Here is a 26,856-nt window from a genome sequence, read left to right as displayed (position 1 = left end):
AGAGTACAGTTTAGCACCTGCCATCCAGAATCCCTGAAGTGCTCACAACTTAAACTAATTATAAAACTATGTATGGTATATGCTCTCACCATCTCACTCATTGCTGAAATGCTCCCACTGTTGGATAGAAGTTGGCGGCCATTGACCAGCATAGTACCTGTACAGTTCAAGATGGAAAGCGAACATCTAAATGAAGCCATAGCAAAAATCTTAGTTAAATATAATGTATTTCTTCAGAAACAGAATGTCTCAAAGCCCGTCTGCTTTGGTCTCTCTTTGCATGTTAAAATTACTGAGCCCTGTGTAAAACACAGCAGTTTTAATGAGTTTTTAATATATGTAATACGCTGTTATTGTTATATGTATATTTTGGTTCTTGTTCATGTGCATTTGTCCCCCTCTCCCAAATTTTACATTGATCTTTGAATTCAAGTCAGAAAAATCAAAGCAGATTGCACATGAAAGCATGAGTTTTACCGGATTTTAGGGAGAAAACCATAAAAAAAACCCCCAAACAATTGCATTGCACAGCTCTAATTCTACTGAATCAGCAACAGCTTTCAGACAAAAGATGTGCTTAGAATGCTAATGCATCCTTTGCCACAATAGATTTCAGGACTTAGCATGGGAGCCAAATGTGTGCATGGATTGGAGAGAAGGGATAGACCCTTCTCCAGGTTGAAACTGTGATTTTTTTTAAACAGTTAACATAAAAAAGGGCATGAAAAAATACGTGCCTCTTATGGTGGCTATTTGCAGAGCCCTTCCACAGAACTATAGCCTTACATTCACTCCAGGAATACTCCTCAGTTCTCTATTCTGCATTTTGTATTGAGAATTTTCATGAAAGGTATAGTTTAAAAATAACAAACAGAATGGTCCTAAATACTGAGTATAGAATTGATTGAGTATTTAGCTGGATTTCTCATTTAGTTAATAACATCCACATTGTGCTAATTAACACATTTGTAAGAACCCAATAATTTGCAAGGCAATTGTTGCTTGATTTTTACTTGTCCAAATGCTTTCAAAATAACATTAATAAATATTGGGAGAGGGAAAATCAACACCATCAGTCCATTTAATTTATTTGACTATAATCATTTACACAGAGGTTACCATTAAAGAGTCAAGATTTACCAGCAGCTGTTCCCACAATAGTGGTAACAGTATGAGAGATATCACAGTTAGGGTCCTGTCTTATGGGGTGCAGAATGCCACCTGTGAGATGCAAAATCAGGTGGCATTTCCTATTCTGAAAATAAGGGAAAACCCTGATATTACAGATACCATTGCACAGTATCTGGAAGATGTTAACTTTAAAGGTGACCAAAGTACATGGACAATTTCATTGTGATGCTATACTGCAAAAAGTGTTACACTCTGACCTAAATTAGCAAAATGTTATCCACAGTATGTGGCCACATTTTTTTCTCTAGGACAACACAAGATATGAAATGTTTGATGCCTAATCCCATTCTTATTGGGGTCAATGGCAATACTTCCACTGATGTCAAATGACAGCAAGATAGGCCCTCAGCTACCTGTACCATTATATTTCAGTATTTGTCATATTTTAAAATTGAGAAAAACAAAACATTAGAGACTAAAAACATTAATTAAATATTCTTCCAGATATGGAGTTTTAAATTGATCCAGACTCTATCCAGAATGGGGAGTGCCAAGGTTATGAGCTGTGTCAGACAGGAAGTCTCTCCTTTGTAAATTTATTTGAAGTTCTACTGCCAAGTATTGTATATTACATGTACAGTTTTCTAGCACTGTGATTACTAGAAGCTTGACACAAACTCAGGAGAGAAGGAATTTAGAAGAATCATTTTGCACTAATGTGGCAGCGTTCTGCAGAAGTCTACAGCAGACTATTTTCAGAGAGTTTGGCACAAACTATACTTTGCACTTAAACATCGCCTTTTTCAGCTAAGGAGCTCAAAGCACTTTATGATCATCAACTCCAAGACAACAAACATCATTAAGGTGGAGTTAACCCCATACCACCACTTTGCACCATCTATAATCATTAGTGTGCAGCTGGATTTCAGACAACACATTTGGATTTGGATGAAGTTTTGCAGTTGTGTATTTGAATAATTTAATTCTCAAATTCAATAACATTGTGCTAATTTAGCTGCATTAATACATTCAGCAAAGGCAGAGTTCAGATATCCAAATTTCATCTGCCCAGATTTATTTTTTTCATTTTATCTGTTTTTCTCTTAGAAGTTACACAAATTTGTATCATAATGTTCTACCTCCTTTTACACCTTTAAAATGACATTATCAACTTAAAAAAGAATCACTGTCTGAAAATGTTTACCCACTTTACTTAAAACTAATATTTCAAGGGACTAACTGAAAAGTTACAGGGAAAAATCATGGGGAAGCAATCTTCACTCTTCCCCCTTGTTTGTTTATCTTGTGTAAGCACTTTGTATATAGTCAAGTTCATATTACTCAGGAAAACAAACACAATTTTAATAAATATGAAAGTTTGATTATGTGTATATATATAGATATGGGCAGGCAGACAGAATAGAAGGTGCAGTACCTGAAACTACTTTGAATTTCTTTTCTGAAAGTGGTCAGATTTCAAAAGGACCATGTTCCTTTTTATTCTTCAGATTTATAATTACTTTGATAAAGGGAAGGAGTCTATAAAAAATGTACAGGAGGTTGTTTTTTGAAGCAATGGATAAACCAGAGGAAGGTAGCTGTAGTATAACCAAAAACTTTTATCCAATTTGACATCTTAAGCCCTGTATACAATGGCATGTCAGATTCAAAACAGAACCATGGAGGGATTATAGTACTCATGACAGTCTCTGTGAATTTGCGGAGAGGCAGCGAAACCCTATTGATATTAAAGTCAATCAAACAAGCAATCCACAAAAAGTCAGACCCCCAACTCTCAGTAAATAGTAAGAAAAATTCATTCTCAATTTGGCCAACAGATGAAAACCCAATCTTCAGCCTGTGGACTAAGCAGATTGAATTATCTTGGTGGTGGTAGCATTAAAATGGAACTCTAGTCACAAACCTTTCCATAATTAATTCTTTTGACATCTAGATTTGACAGATGAGGCATTTTATAGATTCATAGAGTCTAGAATGAAAAACTTGAGGGCAAGTAATTAAGGTCACATAGGGCCTGAACCTGTTCCCAATTTAATTCAGTGCTAAAATTCCCCATTAACATCCATCAAAACAAGAGCAGATCGATAAGAATATAAGAATGGCCATACTGGGTCAGACCAAAGGTCCGTCTAGCCCAGTATCCTGTCTTCTGATAGTGGCCAATGCCAGGTGACCCAGAGGGAATGAACAGAACAGGTAATCATCAAGTGATCCCATCCCCTGCCGCCCATTCCCAGCTTCTGACAAACAGCAAGCCTAGTATCAATGTCAGGAGTAGAACCCAGAATCCCAATTCCCAGTCCTTTGCTTTAATTGCTAAAACATGCTTCCTCTTTGAACAGCAGCAGCAGCAGAAAAAAAAACCCAACCAAACCAAACACACACACTTTTACTGGACATTCACATTTTAAGATATACATATCCATTTTCTCTTCTAGCCATTGGCTTTTTATTTGCATGTAATCATATTTATAGACAGTTTTTTCCCCCCGCCTGCAGGTGAAGGGCAAAGCAAAGCTGGCATTGTTCTAACTTTAGCCATGAATATCATGGGCACCTTACAATGGGCAGTAAACTCAAGCATAGATGTGGACAGTCTGGTAAGTATAGAAAGCAGCTTGTTTTTATTATGATTGTTTATTATTATTATTACTACTTGTCTGAAGAATTGTCTTGTTTTATTGTTTACTAGTTTGTTTTTGAATTGTGGCTGCAAGGCAGATACACCAAAAACCTCCACTCACAGCTCTGCCAGTAACAGTCACACTTTTTCACTACAGAGACAAATTTGTGTGGTGATTCTGAGATCAAAAGTCCACTGGAATTATATATGGGGACAGCAAATAATTTCACGTGGGACTTTAAAAAACAAAGCCAGATAGATTTGAAGTAGTGAGGGGAGAATGTCAAAAAGGATTGGATTTGTTTTGCAAGGACCAGGGGTTATCCAATGCTTAATGCTCAGTCTATTTTAGGAAGCTATACTGCCACCCATTGGTGGGGCATCCAAGCAACTTCCAAAAAAAATAATAGCAATTGTGAAGGCCCTAGTGAACTTCCTGGAGTGTTTGGCACTTCTTCCTTTTTGCTACATAAACGCTGAAGACCGCGGTAGGGGTTTTGTTTTTGACTTCCATTAATTTACCTCTTTTAAAGGTTGATTTGTTTCAGAGTAATTGTTATTTTTAATTTATTTATTTAGGGTCACTTGTGGGGGTTTTTATGGGGAGTAGAATGTTTGACGCAATGTTCACTCACAACTACCTAAACTTTTTGAGAGACAAGGTGGGAGAAGTAATATTTTTTACTGGACCAACTTCTGTTGGTGAGAGAAACAAGCTTTCGAGCTTACACAGAGCTCTTCTTCAGGTCTGGGAACAGTAGTCAGAGTGTCCCAGCTCAATACAAGGTGAAACAGATTGTTTAGCATGAAGGAGTTAATACAAGTTGTAAGAGACCATTCAAGGTGAAGTGGGCAGTTCATACTGGGAATAAATTTTTGAAGATGACAAAGTAGGCTGAAAACTCCTAAAAGAGTACGTTTGCTCATGCAATTTCCAGCCTTTTCACTTCTGACTAGAAACTTAGAAGAGTGAAAAGGAGGTAGGGAAGTTATCAGACTCTTTCACTGATTAATTTAAAACTGTGTTAATTGCATCTACCTTGAACCATGTGCACTACATTATTTTAAAACATCCTACTTTAACAACAACATCCTGAGACACCTAAACAACAATTACACCAATAGTATCTTATTAAATAAAGCCTGCGAGCAACATAACCTAGTCCCACTTTCTCCAACCCTTTGATCAGTTAAAACCATTTCAGCAGGAGCGTGGGAAACAGGTGGGTCCTGACTAGATTTCTAGGTCACCAAATCTTGGTTCATTTGCATTCAGTTGTTTGTTATAAAGGATGGGAATGGTTGGTGTTGGGGATAAAGATTTGCCAGTTTGTTATTTTTAACAAGTCAGTTCAGCCACCCCCATTCTGAAGCTAGCCCCTAAGAGCCAAAAAGCTAGGAATTAACCATCTACAACATACAGTCCCTCTGCAACATTGATGACTTGTGGTCATCTAGAAACATAATGTACTTGAAGAGGTGTATATTTCTCCCCATCCACCAATGACTTTATGGTAATTCTGCTCTCTACTACATCAGACCAGCATGTCTCCTTGAAAGGTATGTATTCTTATTGCACAAGAACCTTGTGAAACCAGTAAAAGTAACAATACCGCCACCTTCAAAACTCTTAAAAATATTGATACAACCTCTATGACAACAGCTTGTTTACCATAACAGTAAGATACATAAAAAGGCAACTTTTTGGGCTGGGCTGGTGTTCACCAAAACATCCCCTTGTTTTATGTTAAGGCATGAATGTGGTAGCAGCAATCTCTCAAAAATATTTCTATTGTATTCATCCCCTGTCCTATTTGTAAACTTCTTCTTAACTCCAGGAGACACAGTGAGGCTCTTCTATGCAGAAAAAAAATCTGCACAAAAGTCCTCTTCACACACTACACCTTTCAGTAAAAACAACAAGGAGTCTGGTGGCACCTTAAAGACTAACAGATTTATTTGGGCATAAGCTTTCGTGGGTAAAAACCTCACTTCTTCAGATGCATAGAGTGAAAGTTACAGATGCAGGCATTATATACTGACACATGGAGAGCAGGGAGTTACTTCACAAGTGGAGAACCGGTGTTGACAGGGCCAATTCAATCAGGGTGGATGTAGTCCACTCCCAATAATGGATGAGGAGGTGTCAATTCCAGGAGAGGAAAAGCTGCTTCTGTAATGAGCCAGCCACTTCCAGTCCCTATTCAAGCCCAGATTAATAGTGTTAAATTTGCAAATGAATTTTAGTTCTGCTGTTTCTCTTTGAAGTCTGTTTCTGAAGTTTTTTTGTTCAATGATAGTGACTTTTAAATCTGTAATAGAATGACCAGGGAGATTGAAGTGTTCACTTACTGGCTTATGTATGTTACCATTCCTGATGTCCGATTTGTGTCCATTTATTCTTTTGCGGAGGGACTCTCCGGTTTGGCCAATGTACATGGCAGAGGGGCATTGCTGGCACATGATGGCATATATAACATTAGTGGATGTGCAGGTGAATGAGCCCTTGATGGTGTGGCTGCTGTGGTTGGGTCCTCTGATGATGTCACCAGAGTAGATATGGGGACAGAGTAGGCAACGAGGTTTGCTACAGGGATTGGTTCCTGGGTTGGTGTTTCTGTGGTGTGGTGTGTAGTTGTTGGTGAGTATTTGCTTCAGGTTGGGGGGTTGTCTGTAAGCGAGGACTGGCCTGCCTCCCAAGGTTTGTGAGAGTGAAGGATCATTTTCCAGGATAGGTTGCAGATCGTGGATAATGCGCTGGAGAGGTTTTAGCTGGGGGCTGTATATGATGGCCAATGGTGTTCTGTTATTGTCCTTGTTGGGCCTGTCCTGTAGTAGGTGATTTCTGGGTACCCGTCTTGCTCTGTCAATCTGTTTCCTCACTTCCCCAGGTGGGTATTGTAGTTTTACGAATGCTTGATAAAGATCTTGTAGGTGTTTGTCTCTGTCTGAGGGGTTGGAGCAAATTCAGTTGTATCTTAGGGCTTGGCTGTAGACAATGGATCGTGTGATGTGTCTTGGATGGAAGCTGGAGGCATGTAGGTACGTATAGCGGTCAGTAGGTTTCCGGTATAGGGTGGTGTTTATGTGACCATCACTTATTTGCACTGTAGTGTCCAGGAAGTGGATCTCTTGTGTGGACTGGTCCAGGCTGAGGTTGATGGTGGGGTGGAAATTGTTGAAGTCCAGGTGGAATTCTTCAAGGGCCTCCTTTCCGTGGGCCCATATGATGAAGATGTCATCAATGTAGCGCAAGTAGAGGAGGGGCACTAGGGGACGAGAGCTGAGGAAGCATTGTTCTAAGTGAGCCATAAAAATGTTGGCATTCTGTGGTGCCATGCGGGTACCCATAGCAGTGCCACTGACTTGAAGGTATAAGTTGTCCCCAGATCTGAAGTGGTTGTGGGTGAGGACAAAGTCACAAAGCTCAGCCACCAGACGTGCTGTGACCTCATCAGGGATACTGTTCCTGACGGCTTGTAGTCCATCCTCATGTGGAATATTGGTGTAAAGTACTTCTACATCCATGGTGGCCAGGATGGACCCTACGCTACCAGCACTCCCAGCTATCTTCGAGACACCACCGACTTCCTGAGGAAACTACAATGCGTTGGTGTTCTTCCTGAAAGCACCATCCTGGCCACCATGGTGGATGAAACAAACAGATGGGTGGGAGAACAGGGAAAAAGTCATATGAGCATGTGTATGCATTGATTGAACAGTGCATACAATTGTGAAGAATTAGGGAAGTTCCATAGGAAAAATACATGTCGTACACCTAAACTTGGGTCAAATTTTAAAAGCAAAAACAGTGTCAGTGTTAGAGTGGAGTCTGATTTTTCATTTTCTTTTTAAAAAATCATTCTTAACTTCAGATCTTTGGATTTTTCCTATGGAAATGCGACAGTCAACAAGTGAACTAGATAGAGCAGGTCACAAATAAGTTGTTCCCTCCCCCATTGAGAAATTGAATTTTCGGTAACCTGTGGAATTCATTGCCAGGGGATGCTGTGAAGGCCAAAAGTATAATTGAGTTAAAAAAATTAGATAAGTTCATGGAGGACAGGTCCATCAATGGCTATAGTCAAGATAGTCAGGGACACAACCCTATGTCCGGTGTCCATACATCTTCAACTGCCAGAAGCTGGGACTGGACAAACAAGGGATGAATCACTCAAAATTACCTGTTCTGTTCACTTCTTTTGAATGATCTGTTACTGGCCACTGAAGACAGGATATTGCGCTAGATAGACCATTGATCTTACACCATTATTCAGATTATTTAGCACCCTTATTATGATTGTATTAGTCTTAGCACACAAGAAGCAGCATACCAACCTCTCTCTCTTATCTAGAGCACAGATGTCTCAGCCCAGGGTCCTAACAATTGATAAAGATTTATTTTCTTTCTGGCGGCTCTTTTCAATGCTTGCTGCTTGATCAGGTCTGTTATCCTCTTTTGGCCAATTATCAGTCCACTCTGGTCCCTTCTCTTCCTCAAGAGCAGAATATCTCTTGTTAAACTGAATCTCTCCCATAATGTTTCCCTTCCATTCTTAATATATTTTCTCAGTGCACAGTTCCTCCCCTTTTTCTCCCATGTAACTCTCTGATCCATTATCTTTTGCAGCAACTACTGTTCAAGTCTCTATACCTTCTCTTCCAGAAAGGAAGAGTTTGCTCTAGATAAAAATGTAGCCCTTATGTAGGGCAGGACACATTGCATAACTTTCATATGAGATCATGTTGGATTTCTTCATTCTCTTTCCTTGATACATTGCTACTTGATATCCCTCAACTTATGGTGTTCTTTCAGACTCCAGACACTTTTGCCTCTCATCAGAACTTTCTTGGGAATGCCCATGGAATTTACCTGTTTGTTCTTTGCTGCTTAACAGCTTATTAAATATTAGACTGTCCACAGATTAGGTACAGCTGACAACACTATAGGTCTTTCCTCTTTAGGCAATTCATATTCTGAATAATTAGAACAAGAGGGTATAATCAGTCAGTAAAGCTCTAGTAAGGACATGGTTAATATCCATTAATACCCTAGCTTGTATATATCTGCTGGAATCTATGGTATCCATTGGCTAGAATTTGAACTAGTGTTGTCATCTGCTTTTCCGCAGTCTCCTTTAATCCTTTGGCAACACTAATATCTAAGCTGGGCCAAATTGAGGGTTTCATAGCAGATTTTTAATATTTCTCATGGGGGTGTTTCCCCAGCCATTCCAATAAAAGATTGTAAGTTCCAGGTCACCTTGCTTGGCTTCAGCTGCTAATGCCCTTAATGGTCTTTACAATTCTCTTTACGCTGTCTCAAGGCCTTATCTGCTTTACCACTTTTTATAACATTTGGTCAATCTAATAGTCTTCTATTGTTTCTTTTATTAATATCAGTTAATTAGGTTTCTCTGCTGACTTTGGACATTTCTGTCAATATCTTTTTACTGGATTTTGGCTCTTTTTCTTATCCTACTAGCCACTCCTGTGATATTTTTAACTAAGCTGATTTTTGTTTTTTCCTCCACAAGGAAACAGAAAATCTGTTTTCCACTGAGTGCTGCCTTTGCAGATAAGGCCTGAGCTAGTCCCAGAGGAATGTTTTAATGCTTTACAACCTCCTCCTTCATTTATGTGTATCTTGTAGTAGCAGTGCTTGAACTGGAAAGTGGCAGTTCCTTTTATTAGAAACAATAATTTGTCATGCATTCACTATTGCATGCCAAGATCACTTTCCTAAGGAAATATTAAAACACCCCCAAGGGAGATACTAATAACCCACTTGCAAAGTGTCATGTTGCTCCACCCTGTACATCAATGAATGATTAAAGTAAGAGATTATAAATCATCTTCCTCACAGATTCCAAGGCCAGAAGGGATCACTGTGATCATCTAGTCTGACTTCCCGGATAACACAGGCCATAGAACTTCCCCAAAATAATTCCTTTTAAACTAGAGCATATCCTTTAAAAATATCCAATTTTGATTGTAAAATTGTCATTGATGGCAAATCCACCACATGACTTGGTAAATTGTTCCCATGGTTAATCACCCTTGCTATTAAAAATGTATGCCTTATTTTCAGTCTGAATTTCTCTATCTTCAGCTTCTAGTCATTGAATCATGTTATACCTCTCTGTGCTAGAATGAAGAGCCCATTATCAAATATTTGTTCCTCATGTAGATTTTATAGACTGAAATCAAATCAGCCGTTAACCTTCTCTTTGTTAAGCTAAATAGACTCAAGCCGCTCAATCTCTCACTATAAGCGTGCCGGCTGCTGCTTCCTGCAGCTCCCATTGGCTGGGAACAGCAAACCACGGTCACTGAGCTGCAGGCAGCTTTGCAAATGTAAACAAACTGTCTGGCGGCCTGCCAGCAGATTACCCTGACAGGGTGCAGGCCGCAGGTTGCCCACCACTGCTCTAGACTCAGGTCTGCCAAGTGTCATGTGTATCACATCAATGGCTTTTGGCAGGCTGCATTGCATCTTCCCACCTCTGAGGGAAAGGGAAAGAACTACTCCACCTCTCCCCTCCTCCCACCACTCCACCCTCTGAAGTAGGGCAATGTGCACTAAAGTATAAGGCAGGAGACCATAACCAGCTTTTCCACTGATTGCTGTTAATATTTCTGTGCATATCACAACCCTTATTATCCAAGCCCTCATATGCATTAGCAGAGGAAGGCAACTATAACTCACCTATTTCACAGATTAGGTAACACTGAAATTGCACAAGGAAGAGCGAGACATAGTACCCAAGACTGGAGATATCTGTATAATGGATTTAGTGGTTTATTGGAAAATTTTGAAAAATGAAAAAAAAAAATCCATTTCAGGTTGGACCATAAAGTTATTTGAAATTTTTGGCGAATCAACACATTTAAAAAAATTGTTTGGGGTCTAATGAAGTGTTTCATTTCAACAAAATTAAAACCTTTCATTTTAATTTGGACCATTTGTAAACATTTTGGATTTATTTGAAATAAAATTCAAGGAAATTTTAAAACTAAAATTTGTTTCATAGAATCATAGATTATTAGGGTTGGAAGAGACCTCAGGAGGTCATCTAGTCCAACCCCCTGCTCAAAGCAGGACCAACCCCAACTAAATCATCCCAGCCAGGGCTTTGTCAAGCCGGGCCTTAAAAACCTCTAAGGATGGAGATTCCACCACCTCCCTAGTGAACCCATTCCAGTGCTTCACCACCCTCCTAGTGAAATAGTTTTTCCTAATACCCAAGACCTCCCCCACTGCAACTTGAGACCATTGCTCCTTGTTCTGCCACCACAGAGAACAGCCCAAAGAGGGGTTCCATCCTCTTTGGAACCCCTCTTCAGGTAATTGAAGGCTGCTATCAAATCCCCCCTCATTCTTCTCTTCTGCAGACTAAATAACCCCAGTTCCCTCAACCTCTCCTTGAAAGTCACGTGCCCAAGCCCCCAATCATTTTCCTTGCCCTCCGCTGGACTCTCTCCAATTTGTCCACATCCCTTCTGTAGAGGCGGAGGGCCCAAAACTGGATGCAATACTCCATGAGTGCCGAATAGAGGGGAATAATCATGTCCCTTGATCAGCTGGCAATGCTCCTACTAATGCAGCCCAATATGCCATCAGCCAACCCAGAATAACTCAAAATGTCAGAACTAAATATTTTGGTTTCTTCTGATTCTTGCCCTCCCACAATGAACAGTCTGGTGAAATCAACACAAATTTGCAGAATGTTTTGGTGTTGCCAAATCTGCATATTTTGCCAAAAAGAGTTTTGGCTGAAAAATTCCATCCAGCACTATGAAAGACAGAGCCAGGTTTCATTCAAGAAGATCACACTCTGTTTTCTGAACCAGGAATCCTGAAACAAATCATTGTGTGACACACTGGAAAACATCTCCTACCTCCCTTTCTGGGCAGATCACATAGAGGATAGCAGATGCCTTCCACCACCAGTTACTCCTATAACTGAAATGGAAGAGGACTGTGCTGTGTATGTGAGAGGTGTTGGTGTGAGTTCTCATGAAAATCCATGTGGGTAATATATATGTAAACCCTTCTTAAGTTAGTGTGAGGATCCTGCTAATGATTTTTTCTGTTGCAAAATTTTGTATTTAAATTTGGATGTTTTATTCTATTTCTGTTAATGGGAATGATTTTTGATTGTCTCCAATCCCATGCCTTGACATCACATCCTACTCTCCTAACTTCATTTGTCTTAATATCCACTTTACACCTGTTGTCTTTCAAAGAACGCTCATCTCTGCTGCCTCCAGCCTTCTGATGTCTGTTTCATTGAATGCAGCTGCTTCCAGACCATAGAGAGTAATACTATTAGTGCACTAGTTTGATAAATTTTCACTTTGGTGCCAAACATTATGTTTTTATCAGTCCATAATTTTGTTAATTTCTGTGCAGCACCTGTGGCTAAGGCACATCTCCTTTTAACCTCATCCTTGCTGGAACCATTGGCACTGATTAAGCTTCCTCGATGCACATAAGATTCTGAATTCACTGCTGCATTTCAGTGCTTTAAGCTACTTTTTCCAAGATGCAACCACTTCATCTTCTTGGCATTTATTGTAAGTCCAAGTCAACTACACCACTTGTCCAAGGTACTGAAGAGTATCATCATTAATTCAAATGTGTCCACCAGTTGTACAATGTCATCTGTGTAACCAAAGGAGTTTACCTATACATCATCCAGTGTCACACTCTCCAACCCATCTATTGTTCTTAATGTCCAGTTTAAGAACATGATGAAAAACAGTGATTCCATGCCGTCTTGTCTTACACCAAACTTTGATTTGAACCAGTTGCTTAATTTTCCACCAATTTTGACTATATTGCAGGAGTCTTCACACATTGCTTTTATAATTGCAGTTATCTTTTCTGGAACTCCATATGATTTTGCTCCTTTTAATAATGCTTCATTCCAAACCGAATCAAATACTTTCAAGAAGTCACTGAAAACAGCAAGCATCATTAATTTCCTTCTTGCTACTCCTCCCATTACCTTAATCAACTGTCAGAGCATAGATATCTGATCAATGCAGCTTTGGCCTGGCCTACAGCCACACTGTGCCTCACCTACAACTCCCTCTGAAACTGGCCTTAATCTATGGACAATTGCTTTTGTCATGTCTCCCCGCCCCCCTGGTACTTGCAATAAGCATATATCTCTGTAATTAGTCACACCAGCAAGATCTCCTTTCTTCAGGATTGGTACAACTGTTGCCTTTAGCCAGTCATCTGGTACCTCCTCTTACTCCCATACCTACTTGTATATTTTTTCCTAATGCTTTGATAGCACTTGTTCCACCAGCTTTTAGCAGCTCAGCTGCTTACAATGCAGATTACAATGGTTGGGCATTGCAGAAGACAAGACAGATGCTAAGGAAAATAATGTAAACACAACCACAATCCATCTGACCTAGAGGCTGACTACTGACTAGATGGCAGGACAACTTACGCAGGGACATGTCCAGGCTGGGCTTAATGGAGGAACAAACCATGGACAGAAATAAATGATGACACTGAACTGCTCCCCATGTCTGTAATGATGCTCCAGGATGAAAAGAAGGGAGATCTAAGAACTGTGTGGGGCATTTAATTGTAGAGTGTGTTTGAAGAGACAGAGCAGTATGAGGGAGATTTTGAGTATGAGGGAGATCCAGGAAGTAGAAGACCCTGCCTTTTAGACACCAAAAGGCTGGAACTTAATGTATCTTTCTAGAAAAGGAGCCTCATTCTTGAAGGTATTACATTAGCATTTACTAGCACATTGCTTGTGAGCTATTAGATTCTTTATCCTGTAGGTCGCCAGGTTAATCCTTACCGAGCTGGTCTGGATTCAAAAGCTGCTCCCACTTAATGGATTTTGGGTGTGTCTGAGTTCCAGTTCACACCTCATAAGCTCACCTAATTGGCAGACTCAGAGCTGCCCAGAGATTCATGGGACACAAAGAAAGAAATAGACCTGTTGTTCTTAGAGCAAGTTTCCCCGTCCCGTCCCATAGCAGGGTTGATGCTTGCCCTGCTACTACTCTGGAGTAAACAGGCAACTTGATTTAACAGCATTGCCAAGTCAATACCTCTCATGAGCATTAACAGCCACATGATATTTTGTTTTGTTGAAAGAACATGTGCTGTACGCTCCCCCATGTTATGTAACAGAGGGAAACACAGGATGGATGTTAGGGCAAAGTACCCGAGGAGGACCCCAGACAGAAATAGACTTCTAAGAGCTTATGTACTAAGATGCATCCCATCATACCACAGTCCAAGTGCCATCAAGACTCTTTGTGCCACGTATGCATCAGGGTGCACAAGTAATAAGTGGGGGCACTATAAAAGGGGACAGAATCAGGGAATATCTGTCAAGCTTGACATTTTTCCTTTACAAACCTGTATGAGAAGGAGCACATGTTTAAGTCCAAGTTCAGCATTAACTAGTCTGAAACATTCCATTCCTGCAATTAAAAGCATTACCAGTGGCTCCAGACACACACTGGAAACCTAAGCAACTATCCCTTTGGTGCCCACAAGATTTAAGGACAGCACAGGGTTTGAAACCTGAGAAAAGTTATTGTGCCTAGCTACCCACACCCTGACTGAAGAAGTTCAGTGGGTTTTTCTGCACAGTATTAAGCTGTTGAACCAATGTTTCATTGTGTTTCCTGGTCACACTCCATATGACCTCAGACAGCATGTTTTCCAGGGGATGATACATTGCAACATCACGACTGAATACCATGCATTTCTGCTTCGGGCTGGGTATCGTCCCTCTTCCTAGCAGGAAAGCATATAGGCATTTTGAGATTAATTATTTTATCAATTAGTCTTTCCATTTTCTGGGAGTTGACAGTACACAAGTATTATTAATTCTGACATTAAGAAGAGTTTCAGAGAGCCAAGCTAAATTAGAGAGAGAATTAAAGTGTAAATGTTATTAAAATCTCAATAAAAAAATCAATCAGGCAAGACTAAAAATAGCATATTATGCTCTGAACATTTTTTTTAGCATTAAGAATTAAATGTACTGTATTTTTCTGAAGCAAAAGTTTGGGAATTCAAAAACAGCAGGCAAATTGCTGACTGAGATTACAGACAAGGAGCCTGCTGCGACACACATTCAGTCACTCAATGATTGAGGTAAAGCTTCTGTATGAAAAGGAAAAGGAAGGATGATTATTTTTGTAAAATGTTATTGATATTTATACACCAGTGTGTACAGGTTTAAATCATAATACAAGTGACAGACACAGCTAAGCCATATTCTGAATATTTTGAAAATATTAAATTGTGTAAAATATCTGCACATATGGTGTAGATGATAAATCTTCCAGTAAGAGTCTCAGACAGAGAGATGAAATTATGTCTCTTTAGGCTTTCCAGCAGATTTTCATTAGTATGTGACAGTAGGATGGCTTAGCCACTATCTCCTGGATAGTTATGGGGACTCAGTTCTTATGGGCAAGTTTATAGATTGATTCCCTCACATCACACTTATAGTAAGTGCCAGGGACCTCCTTTTATGGGCATCGTATTGACATCTTTCTCTCAGATTTGCAACTTTTGTCTGTCTCTCTCAGGTTAACAGATTAGAAGGAATTATATCTTTTGATATCAATCTAAATTAGTGTAGTTTCGCTTCAGAGAGAAGAGTTATGAATTATCAGTAAATTGAATGTCAAATTCAATTCATTCACTTTTCTCAGTTGTACAAACAACTTTGGTTGACAAATGTAGAGAAAAAGAGACTGCCCAGCATGCATGGGACCTAGAAGATCTAACCCAGGTGCCTTTATTTCAAGCACAAAGTAGATTTCAGAATGTTACCTAGTAGGTCTCTTCAGTTTTTTCTTTCAGTAAATGAATTTGGAGCACTATATTGATTATCTATTCAGCCTGTGATATGTAACAGTAATTTGCACTTGCCAGGGCCGCCCAGAGGATTCAGGGGGCCTGGGGCAAAGTGGGGGAGTTGCAGCACCTGTACTCACCCGGCGGCATTCTGGGTCTTTGGCGGCATTTCGGCAGCGGGGGGGCTCTTCAGTCGCTCCGCATCTTCGGCAGCACTGAAAGACCCGCCGCTGAAATGCTGCCGAAGACCCAGACTGCCACTGGGCCATGGCTCGCGGGGCATTTCGACAGTGGGGGGCCCTTCAGTCGCTCCGTGTCCTTGCCAGCACTGAAGGACCCCCCGCCGCTGAAAAATGCCAAAGACCCAGACTGCCACGGGGTCAGGGCTCGCGGGCCCTGCGGGGCCCAGGACAAATTGCCTCACTTGCCCCCCCTCTGGGTGGCCCTGGCATTTGCATGATTTCTGTGTGTGGTCAGAATTCCTTACCAACAGTATCCAGCTGATATATAGCATATCTTGTTGTACAATGGTATCTGAGAATGTGTCTTTTTAATTAAGCGATGGCTTAATACATTTATCACCCTTAAAATTTGTTTCATGATAATGTTGTGGCTGGGAACTCTACAGCGGTGTCCATTGGTGGGGAGGAATTTGTACTTGCACAAAGTTCCATAGGCTACAGAGCTGGGGGAAGGAGGAAAAGGATCTGGCCAACCACTTTTAAAAAGTGGTCCCATACTAAAATCAGTCTGGCTGCTGTTGTAGCAGTTTGGAGCATCACTCCAGCTGCATCGTTGTAGTGCCACTCAAATTGGGCCTCGCTGCCCCTCTGTCCAGATGGAGGGCTTGCTGACTCAATGGTGGCTCAACCTGGCATATGGAGAGTCTGTTCCTGTACAGAGGAGCACAGGGGAGTCCACTGAGAACTTGACTCCTGACAGCACCAGCTGAAACACTGTGTTCGTAACAAGGCCGGCCCACAACATTTTGGCACCTGAGGTGGGGAGCTCAAATGATGCCCCTATGCCCCCTCGCTTGGGCCAAAACTTTGAAAGGTCTCAATTGTGCCTTCTTCCTAAAGGTCCACAGTCTGGGCCAGCTCATGCGCTATTGAGATGGAGCGTAGATGTGTTTTTATTAACTTCAGCTTGGAGAAGCTGCGTTGCCCACTGACAACTGTTACAGGAAGTGTTAGAAGTATGCGCAGAGCAACAGAAGCAGTTGGAAAGAGGGTGGTCATCTTATTTGTGCACATATATTCCAGAACAGCCTTTGGAGTTGATCCTGCTGAAATGTATCTTGAAAGGGCTTTCAGTTCATCACCTAAATCACTCGCATCAATATAGCTCATGTAATCATGTGTCAACACTGTCTCTAGTGCCCTGCATTGCTGGTGTAGGTCTTCCTCAGGTATAGTGAGGAGTTTTGAAATATCATACAACATCCCAAATATACTGCTGTGTTCCTTGAGCTGCATGAAACGTTCTTCAACTGACTGTATTGCACAATCTAGCACCTGGTTAAAGAATTCAACTTTGAATTGTTGTTTGGGGTCTCTTATGGGATTTTCCCATGCCTCGTAATCAAAATGTCTTCTTGTGTTCTTGAATGGGTGGGAAAATAGCTTCAGTGTGAAGTTCCTCTGCCAACTTCTGTGCATTCTTCAGAATGTTTTTAAATCCCTCATCTGACCGGTAAAACTGTAGGTATGACTTTGCTTTGTCCAGTTGTTCCATTGCTCCAGATATATCAAGGTCAACACCTTGGTGTCTCTTGCTTACAGCATTTATTTCAAACAGTATGTCATGCCACAACACTAAGCCACACAAAAATTTGAAGGTATGTATGTTTCTGGTGATTCCATTTCCCTCTTCCACTGTTCTCCCACGAACAATTCCTGTCATAGCATTATCCTCCATAATGGCAACTATGGTATATCATCTATCTTCCAATTTGATGTTTGATAGGCTTTATCGCCTCCACTCAACTTTCCCATCGTGTGGCACTCAGTGGTTTCAGTGTCAGAGAGGATGTTCCCAGATGTTGCTTCAAAATTTGCCATCGATGAGTTGATGCAGAGAAAAATACATAGATGCTTTGAATTACATTAAAAAATTCAGCAGCCTCACTAGAAGCTGATGCTGCATCACTGACCACCAAGTTCAATGAATGAGAACTGCATAGGACCAGGGCTGGCTCCAGGCACCAGCTAAGGAAACAGGTGCTTGGGGCGGCCAATACAAAGGGGTGGCACTCCGTCTGCTATTGGGGCGGCCCATCCGGGTCTTCGGCGGGAATTCCCTCAGTCCCTCTCTTCCTCTTTGAGCTGCCGCCGAAGTGTTGCCGAAGAGGAAGAGAGGGAGTGAAGAACCCGCCGCCAAACTTCCGCCGAAGAATGGAATGGCGCGATTGAGCTGCTGCCAATTGGCGTTTTGTTTGTTTGTTTGTGTGTTTGTTTGTTTTTGCCACTTGGGGTGGCAGAAACCCTGGAGCCGGCCCTGCATGGGCCAAAAAAAGCTCGAAGGTTTAACCCTTGGATCCATGTCTGCACTCCTCTGTTGTTTCCTCTCAGGTGGGCACCATTATCGTAGCCCTGACCTCTCATGTCAGCTATTGCAATTCCCGTATCTTTCAGCTTTTTAAGAAGCACATTTGTCATACCACCTCCTGTAGTGTCATCAGTGTCAATAAATTCTAGAAAATGCTCTCTGACAGTCACCATTGCAGGGACATTTTCATTAGGTTCTGTTGTTGTTACAAAACGGACCATTAAAGTCATTTGTTCCGTATGGCTGATGTCAGGTGTGCAGTCCAGAATAACAGAGTAATATCTTGCTGACTTCACATCTGCCATAATCTTCTGTTTGACTTTTGTTGCCAGTAACTGTATGATCTAATTTTGAATTGTTTTTCCAAGGTAGTGGTTTGTGTACATTTCTTGAGTGGTGACTCTTCTTAGATGCTCCTGGAGTACAGCATCAAACTCAGCCATCAGCTCCACAATTTTAAGGAAGTTTCCATTGTTTGGCACATACAGCTGATCTGAAGTGCCACACAGTGCTAGGTTTTGGGTAGCAAGCATTCTCACAATGAGCCTTTTCAGAACATTTTGCCAGTAAAGAGACTCTGATGCTATCTTCTTTTGATGCTGATCAGCTATGGTGGCCTTTAACCTTTAGTCTCATTTCAAGCTCGTTCCACCTATGGAATGCTCTCTGGTGATTTGCTGCCTTCTTATGGCATGCCAGATTTCTAGCCAGATTTTTCCAGTTCTTTGTTCCTGTAGAACCCAATGTGGCTGGAACATTAGACTGGAAGAGTTTGCAACAAAAACAGTGTGTAGCATTTTGGGTTTTTCAGTACATAAGCCATGGCCTCTCCACTTTGTCACCATTGGGGATTTCACGCCAGTAATGTGTTGGATGGAAACTTCTATTTTCACTGTCTTTGGGGAACATGAAGTATTTCACTTGCTGTGGCCCATGCAGTACAAGGAAGTCCCTCAGGCTACTGCTCAAGTGGGTCCACCGTCCTGGATCATCTAGACTTAAGGAACTAACCTCAGCAGCAGCTGTTTCTTGCGCCTCCACCACACTCTTCTCAGATCTACACTTTTCTTCAGGAATGTTCCTGGTTACATCCATTTGAGATGGAGATATGGATGCTGCAGTAGCTGCCAGATCACCTGCACCCTGACTAACTGGAAGATCAGGCATTTCCTCATCACTCACATCCTCACTGGGGCTAGAAGGCTCACCATGAACATTTGTGTCTATGTATCTCAGGAGAGCTCCTTCCTGCTTAGATGGAAAAGCTTCCTTTGCTTTCTTTCTTTTTCTGAATGCTGCCCCAGAGGGGCGTTTTCTTCTTTCACTCATGACTGCTGTTCTGTGCCAGCTATAGTGGCTCTGAACACTCAACTGAAGGGGACAAATAAGCAGGCTGGTAGCAGGGCCTGAGTGAGGGAAAATATCAGCATCTTAAGGGCCCAACTGGCTCCTAGTACTTCAGTTGATTGCCTGTTCTCCTCAAGTGGGTTCAGGGAAGCAGCAGGAAACAGGAAGCTCCCTGAGAAGCTGGTGTGAATCAGTCCAGGATCCTGGGGGTGCTAGAGAGGTACATCAGAGGCTCCTCCTCCTCTCTCTCCCTGCAGCTCCTGCTGCTTTCTGTTATTCCCTCTCACCTTTTCTCCTGCCTGCCTATTATGTCTCTTGTTCCCTCTTCCTCCAGCACAGCACTCCACCCTCTCTGTGTATCTAGAGCAGAGAGAATACATATGCACCAGCAGCAGACACAGTTTTCTACACTCTGGGTCCTAGTGGTGCCCCCCCACAGTCTGGCACCTGAGGCGGCCACCTCAGTTCGCCTCATGGTAAGGCCAGCCCTGGTTGGTAAGAGAGAGGGGAGTGTCCCTGGCTGAGGGAGACTCAGGGTACCTCTGGGAAAAACATGGGGTGGGGACAAGAATTTGCCCCCCTTCCAGAATTATCAGAGTTGGTGCCACTGGCATGACAGGAAGGATTGGATTTGTGAGAAGACACAAAGAATTTTGGTAAAGAATCAAATTCTTCCTATTCTCCCTTTCATGTCACCATGAGAATGGTGGTGTTTAAACTAGGATCCAGACCTCAATTTTTCAAGAGCTCTTTATGCTAAATCCGTAGGCTTCCAAACACCTGGTCCTAACAGAAAACACTGTTAATTCAGCAGTGCTTCACTCATTGTATGGGGTGTTCCCTGATGTGAAGCTCTTTGCCCTGTGGAGTAACAAGCTGCATTGACTTCATCCTCAAAGCTTGTAAATTCCTCCAACTGGAATTCTACAGTTGTCTGCCCACGTGCATCACCAAAATGAAATGCCACTCATGGTTTGTGCAAATCTTTTAAATATGATCATCCCTCTCCTTCTTGCATGCTTTGACCAGCAATGAAATAAATCACATTAGTGACCTGTAAATTGTTGTCAGTAGCTTTCAGTGTTCACATCCTCTTAAAAACATTTCTGTCAGAGTAATTGTTTCAAGCAGCTTGCAGAGTTAGGTAAATACCTCTTCATCAGTTAACTTTTTGAAGGTTCTCTTTGCAACCATAAGGACTGAAGATTTATTTATTTTTAAATTTAATGCTGTATTGTGATGCAGAAAGGGAGTGCTAGCTCAACAAGCCACTGACAGCCAGCATAATTCAGCCTTGTCTAAGCTCCCTGAACCATGAGATTTGCCCCCGTCTATAGGGAAGCATAGTATGTACAGATACAGGCATAACATTAAGTGCCATAAAACTTCTCACCCAATTTGTACAATGTATAGTTGTACAAAGGTATGGACAGTTTCTCAAATACATATAAATGCTCAAAGATTTTTAATAAATGTAAATGTCTAATGAACTTTCTGTTGTACCTGATGTTAGAGTGTGGAGCTTTAAAATTCCCCACATTCTGTAGGAAAAGGTGTCTCATTGTTAGGTGATCCAGCATTAGTCAAGCGAAGTCACTCGTCAGGTCAAGAGCCCCATGCAGGAGAGGCGGGAGTTTAAGACTCCGAAACTGTGTCAGTAATTATACTCTGTTCTTACATGTAGATTCTCATCCAGGATTCTCAGAATCTTTAGAAAAAGTACAAAGTATTAGTTTACCCAAGTTACAGTTGAGGAAACTGAAGCATGGACATGTCATGAGATTTGGCCAGTGCCACAAGCACAATCAGGAGCAGAACCAGGACTCTCCACAAAAGGTCCCCTTGCTTTAAACATTAATTCACGTTATATCCTACCACAAAAAACCCAAGCTTTATTATGGGAATTACTGTTCGGCTGAGGTATTCAGAACAACCTCAGTGCTGTTTTTTTGTTGCTATTGTTCCCAGATGCGGTCTGTAAGCCGAATATTTAAATTCATTGACATGCCAAAAGAAGAAACAAAAAACACTAAGCCACCAAAGGATGACCAGCTTACAGGGGTCCTCATAATTGAAAACAAGCATGCAAAGGAAGAGAAACCCTGGCCATCCGGAGGCCAAATGACTGTCAAGAATCTCACAGCGAAGTATATTGATGGAGGAGCTGCTGTATTAGAAAACATTTCTTTTTCAATAAATCCTGGACAGAGGGTGAGATATTGTTTTGTCTTGTTTGAACTGACTTCAGTTAAGTTTATCCCCAAAAGTCCCTTTATGAGATAATTGAATTACTAAATTGTTGGCTGACTCTGGTAAATTTCTAATAAACAAAAACAGGAAATAGCTGCACCAACACAGGGTAATTATCTAAATCACCTAAAAAAGGAATGAGGTTTCCATTTGTTTTTAATAAGAACTTAACTGTGAAGTTATTAGATACAGGTAGAAAATTGAGGGGACAAAATAGCTCAGAGCTGCTAGAAATCCTAAGAGTGGTTACAGCTCAGTGAAGTATGATAAGGACTTGTTTGGGGTGTGAAAGTAGAGAGTATTGATTACATACCTAAGTAATAGTTCACCAAGTTCTATTCCTGCACACGAATTTGGCTGCTTTCTCTGTTTGTGCTTCTCCCTGGCTGGAGGGAAGTTTGCTAATAAAGAGAGATTTTGGGGGCAGACTGACCCACATAGAGCACAGAAGAATACAGGATGATGTGCCAACAGTAATGCATCACTAGCTCTAGAATTCAGAGGAATGTGAGCTCCGAACCACTCATCTGATGTGTAAAGCTGTCTTCAAAGGGCCGTACAAACATTAACTCACCTTCACAGCCCACTGAGCCCAGATTCAGGAAAGCATCCCTTTTCAGGAAAGTCCCATTGAAGTCCAGTAAGTACTTTCCTGAATCAAGGCCCCAGTGAGGAAGATGTAGGCAAGTTTAGCCCTATTTCATAGCTGAGGAAACAGAAACAGAGAGGTTAAATGATGTTCCTAAGACCACACAGTGAGACCTGCTGTAAGCTGCCATAGCTCCATTGACTTTAATGGAACTATACTGATTTACACCAATTGAGCATGTAGAGGAGCCAAAGATTGGAACTCAGGAGTCTGACTTATTTTAGTGTCGTCCTCTAAACCACTCTCCCTCTGGATAAGATGTGCTCTGTATGATACCTAAAGTATGGGTGGTGGATTAAATTTCACTTCACTTACTACCTGGAAAATGATTGATGCCAAAGGATAATGAAAAGGAAAGATTTTGTATGTGCAGTAGAGAGATGGGCATAAAGCTGCATTGCAATTAAAACAAGGATCCCTTTTACAGCAGTGCGCCTAAGAAGTTCATTCCAGTTTCAGAGGTTTCCCTTTACTTGAAATGGTGACCACCACTAGAACTGGTAATGTCTCTAGAAGCAGAATGAGCTTTAAGGGCACCACAGTATTTTACCTTGCAGCTAGATCCTTGTAAGATCCCCCTATTGAGGATAATAGAAACAAGCATGAGAGATAGAAGATAAGAGAGGCCAAGTATCTACCATGCTTTTAACTCGATGGTAGCAGTGGGTGCTTAGCCCTCACTCCTCCCTCAGAGTCAGGTCTGATGCTGTGTTGTTCACTTTACAAGGAGGGTCCTGAACAGCAGGAAATTTCCACCACTTCACTTCCAAAATTGTCTTGTTCCCATCTGCCAAAACAGCCCAGGCTCAGATTGCACAGCATTCGCTGTGAGAAAATACACTACAGTAAAAGCCATTAGTGTGTCAACATTTGCCAACTGTTCCCACAGGTATTGCCTATTCTAAGTATAGGGGATAAGAAGAGGTAATCTTCAATTCCACTGTGTGGGAAATGCACTGTTTTTAGGAAGTATCAGATCCTTCTGCTGTGGCATAATGTCACAGAAAGAAATGCACCTGGTTTAAAGAAAATGAGGGCCCCGTTGTGGCCCTTCCTGCAGAATCCAGCCTTAATAAGGAAGAGATTGTTTTGCACAAGGCTGATGGTCATGCATTTAGAAGTTCCTTCTTTAATTGATGTTGTGTCATCTGCAGTATTTTGTCAGCCCTGCTAAGTTATGGAGAAACCAGAACACGTATTGCAACTGTAACATAGTGCCAGTCTGATCTCACTGATGCCAGTATCAATGAAAAGCAAAGTCATCAAAGTCAATCAAGTTACCCCAGTGTAAGATCAGAGTTAGGCCCATCTTAACAACATTGCTGAAATACAATACATGCTTGTTTTCATTTGTTTGAATTGTAAGGTCTTTTCTGAAGGGGGATCCACTACAAAATGGAAGGAGGAGGGCTGTAGGGAGGATGGGTAATTAATAAGGGTAATGGATAAGTACATTTGTGCTCTTTGGCTAAACGCAGAAGGACAGATTCTCTCCTTGGGTAGCTAAATGAGGTTACACAAAAGTAAGAGCAGAATCTGGCTCAGTGTTTCATATCTCTGCTGAGGTCCTTTACCTTTCCCAAAAACAATGGTAATACACATCCTATCCTACTAAGTTCAGTATGGGATAGTCCTTCAGTTGTGCTGCATCCTTGCTTTGTTGTTAATGCATGTACAATATTAAGCAAGGAGTCTCCATTCACTTTGAATTATTTAACATTGCAGGTGGGTCTTTTGGGAAGAACTGGGTCGGGGAAAAGCACTTTGCTCTTTGCCTTTTTAAGGCTGCTGAATACAGAAGGAGATATGCAAATTGATGGCGTCTCTTGGAACACAATCACTGTGCAGCAGTGGAGAAAGGCATTTGGAGTTATACCACAGGTAATGACCAATGAAGTGACAAGGTTTTAAGTAAGATTTTCCCCAGTGTCTTACCTGGTTATTTTTCCATATGCAAACAGCAAACAGATATGTTGAGCCTAGCGTTAGTTGTTTTTAACTGAAAATCAAAACCAAGAACAAAAGTGTAGATTCCGTGAAAGAGCAATGTGTAGCTCTCTTCTGTAACAGGGCTCTGCCTTTCACCAACAGCTTGCTGCAACTCTTATTGCAATTCCTACAAAGGGAAAAGTAAAGTACATGCAGGAAACACAAAGCATCACAGCTTCACTGCCTGCTTACGCCCCTCATTGTTCCAAAATGCATTAGTGCCACTTGTAGAAAAGGGAAACCATCTGATTTGACATGGTTAGAATTACCATATTTCAATACTGCAAAAAGAGGACACTCCACGGGGCCCCAGCCCCGCCCCTTCGCCGCCCCAACTCCGCCCCTTCCCCAAAGTCCCCACCCCAACTCTGCCCTCTAGGGTGACCAGATCATCCAGGTCAAATATTGGGGGGCGGGCGGGAGGGTGCAGAGCAAAAAAAAACTAACAACCCCCCCCCACCACCATTCCTCGGGAGATGCAGGGGAGCGCGGGGCCAGGGTGAGTGTGAGTCCGGCCTGGCCCCAAGCAGGCAGGACTCGGGCACGGTACCTGGAGGGATAGTAGGGGGCGACGGCTGTTCATTCTCCCCACCTGGGCAGCCGGACTCGGGAGCAGCCGCTGCTGCAGCTCCCACTGCTGCGGGGGGAGGAAGCGGCCAAGCACGTGGCGCTTGGCGGCTGCGGCTCTGGCACCCGGGGCGTGAACCCCCTGAGCCCAGGCCTGCTGTGGGGACAGGACCCAGCAGCACGCACGCTGCGCCCAGCCTCTGGCCAGTCGCGTCTGGGCTGGCTGCCCAGCTGGTGCAATCCTGCGGGCGGCCCCGGGGCGGAGGCATCGGCAGCCCCGTTCGTTCCCCTGCGGGACCCGAGCAGGACGGGGGGCTGGGGCCTGCTACCCCCACTCTGGGGCTGCCAGTGGGATTGCACCAGCTGGGTCCCCGCAGCAGGCCCGGGCTCAGGGGGTTCACGCCCTGGGCGCCAGAGCCGCAGCCGCCGAGTGCCACATGCTTGGCTGCTTCCACCCGCGGCAGTGGGAGCTGCGGCAGTGGGAGCTGCTCCCGAGTCCGGCTGCCCAGGTGGGGAGAACGAACAGCTGCCGCCTGGTCCCGGAAAGTTGGAGCCTGGGGAGGAGGCGGTCCCTTTACCATGCCTCCCTATTTTCCCGGACATATCCGGCTTTTTGGAAATTCCTCCCGGACGGGGATTTGAGGACCAAAAAGCCGGACATGTCCAGGAAAATCTGAATGTATGGTAACCCTAGACATGGTGCTGTCACCTATTGTCTTTTAATTTTAATGAATTTGAATTATAGTTCTTGCACATTTCCCTTTACAAATTGGTAGCCATACTGCCATTAACTTTCCTCTCACTTTAGTGGCCTGGGCTCAGTTGATTGTTAGATTGAGGGCTAGCTTATATCCATCTATGGCAGTGGTTCTCAACCTTTCCAGACTACTGTACCCCTTGCAGGAGTCTGATTCGTCTTGCGTACCCCAAGAGTCACCTCATTTAAAAATTACTTGCTTACAAATCAGACATAAAAATACAAAAGTGTCACAGCACATTATTACTGAAAAATTGCTTATGTTCTCATTTTTACCATATACTTATAAAGTAAATCAATTGACATACAACTATTGTACTTACATTTCAGTATATGGCATATAAAGCAGTATAAAGTCATTGTATGAAATTTTAGTTTGTACTGACTTTGCTAGTACTTTTTATGTAGCCTGTTGTAAAACTAGGCAAATATCTAGATGAGCTGATGTACTGCCTGGAAGACCTCTGCGTACCTCTGGTTGAGAACTACTGATCTATGGTACTTATATAGCAGCAATTCTCATACTATCTGAGCCCTTGACTATCATAATGCATTTATCCTCAAACATCCCTGTGAGATAGAAAGTACTAACACTTTACAGATGGGGAACTGGGGCAAAGAGATACTAGGACCTAGATTCCCAAAGGTATTTAGGCTCCTAACTTTTACTGAAATCAATTGAAGTTAGGAGCCTAAATACCTTTGAGAATCTGGGCCTAAGCAACCTGCCCAAGGTCACACAGCAAGTCTGTGGAGGAGCAAGGAATTGAACCTGTGTCTCCCGAGTCTCAGGCTAGCACCATCCTTCCTCTCTGGTTATATTAGTATGCTACCTGACTGGGAAATGAACATTATTTGGAGTAAGTTATCTAGAGTAAGTAAAATATTATGTAGTAGAACTAAAAATAAAGTGTAGTGATTGGTCATTGTAACAGGAGGAGAGAGAACTATGACAGATTCAACATCATGCTTTTTATTTTATTGATGAAAATTGTTAGCCCTCTCCAAAAATGTTGACTCAGAACTTCTTGTATTGGCATTTTTATGTGTTTTGAAAGCTTTATGCTGCATGAGTTTTCACTTACATACAGGATTTATCTTCAATCCTT

At 42.1% G+C, this 26,856-nt stretch overlaps 1 protein-coding gene across 4 annotated transcripts in view; it reads left to right on the top strand.

Annotated features, from left to right (window-relative positions):
* Window positions 1–26,856, top strand: part of CFTR (CF transmembrane conductance regulator) — a 133,855-nt gene that overhangs the window by 82,899 nt on the left and 24,100 nt on the right. For 3 of the 4 annotated variants that reach the window (XM_065556138.1, XM_065556128.1, XM_008173105.4), the window contains exons 21-23: window positions 3,652–3,752; window positions 21,504–21,746; window positions 24,160–24,315. In XM_065556138.1, the coding sequence (XP_065412210.1) occupies window positions 3,652–3,752; window positions 21,504–21,746; window positions 24,160–24,315 (500 nt within the window). The remainder of the gene's footprint in view (window positions 1–3,651; window positions 3,753–21,503; window positions 21,747–24,159; window positions 24,316–26,856) is intronic. The other variant, XM_065556140.1, reaches the window with a different exon arrangement.

Source organism: Chrysemys picta, chromosome 1 (genome assembly GCF_011386835.1).
Source record: "Chrysemys picta bellii isolate R12L10 chromosome 1, ASM1138683v2, whole genome shotgun sequence".
NCBI classification, from domain to species: Eukaryota; Metazoa; Chordata; order Testudines; family Emydidae; genus Chrysemys; species Chrysemys picta.
This window is presented reverse-complemented; position numbering and strand designations above follow the sequence as displayed.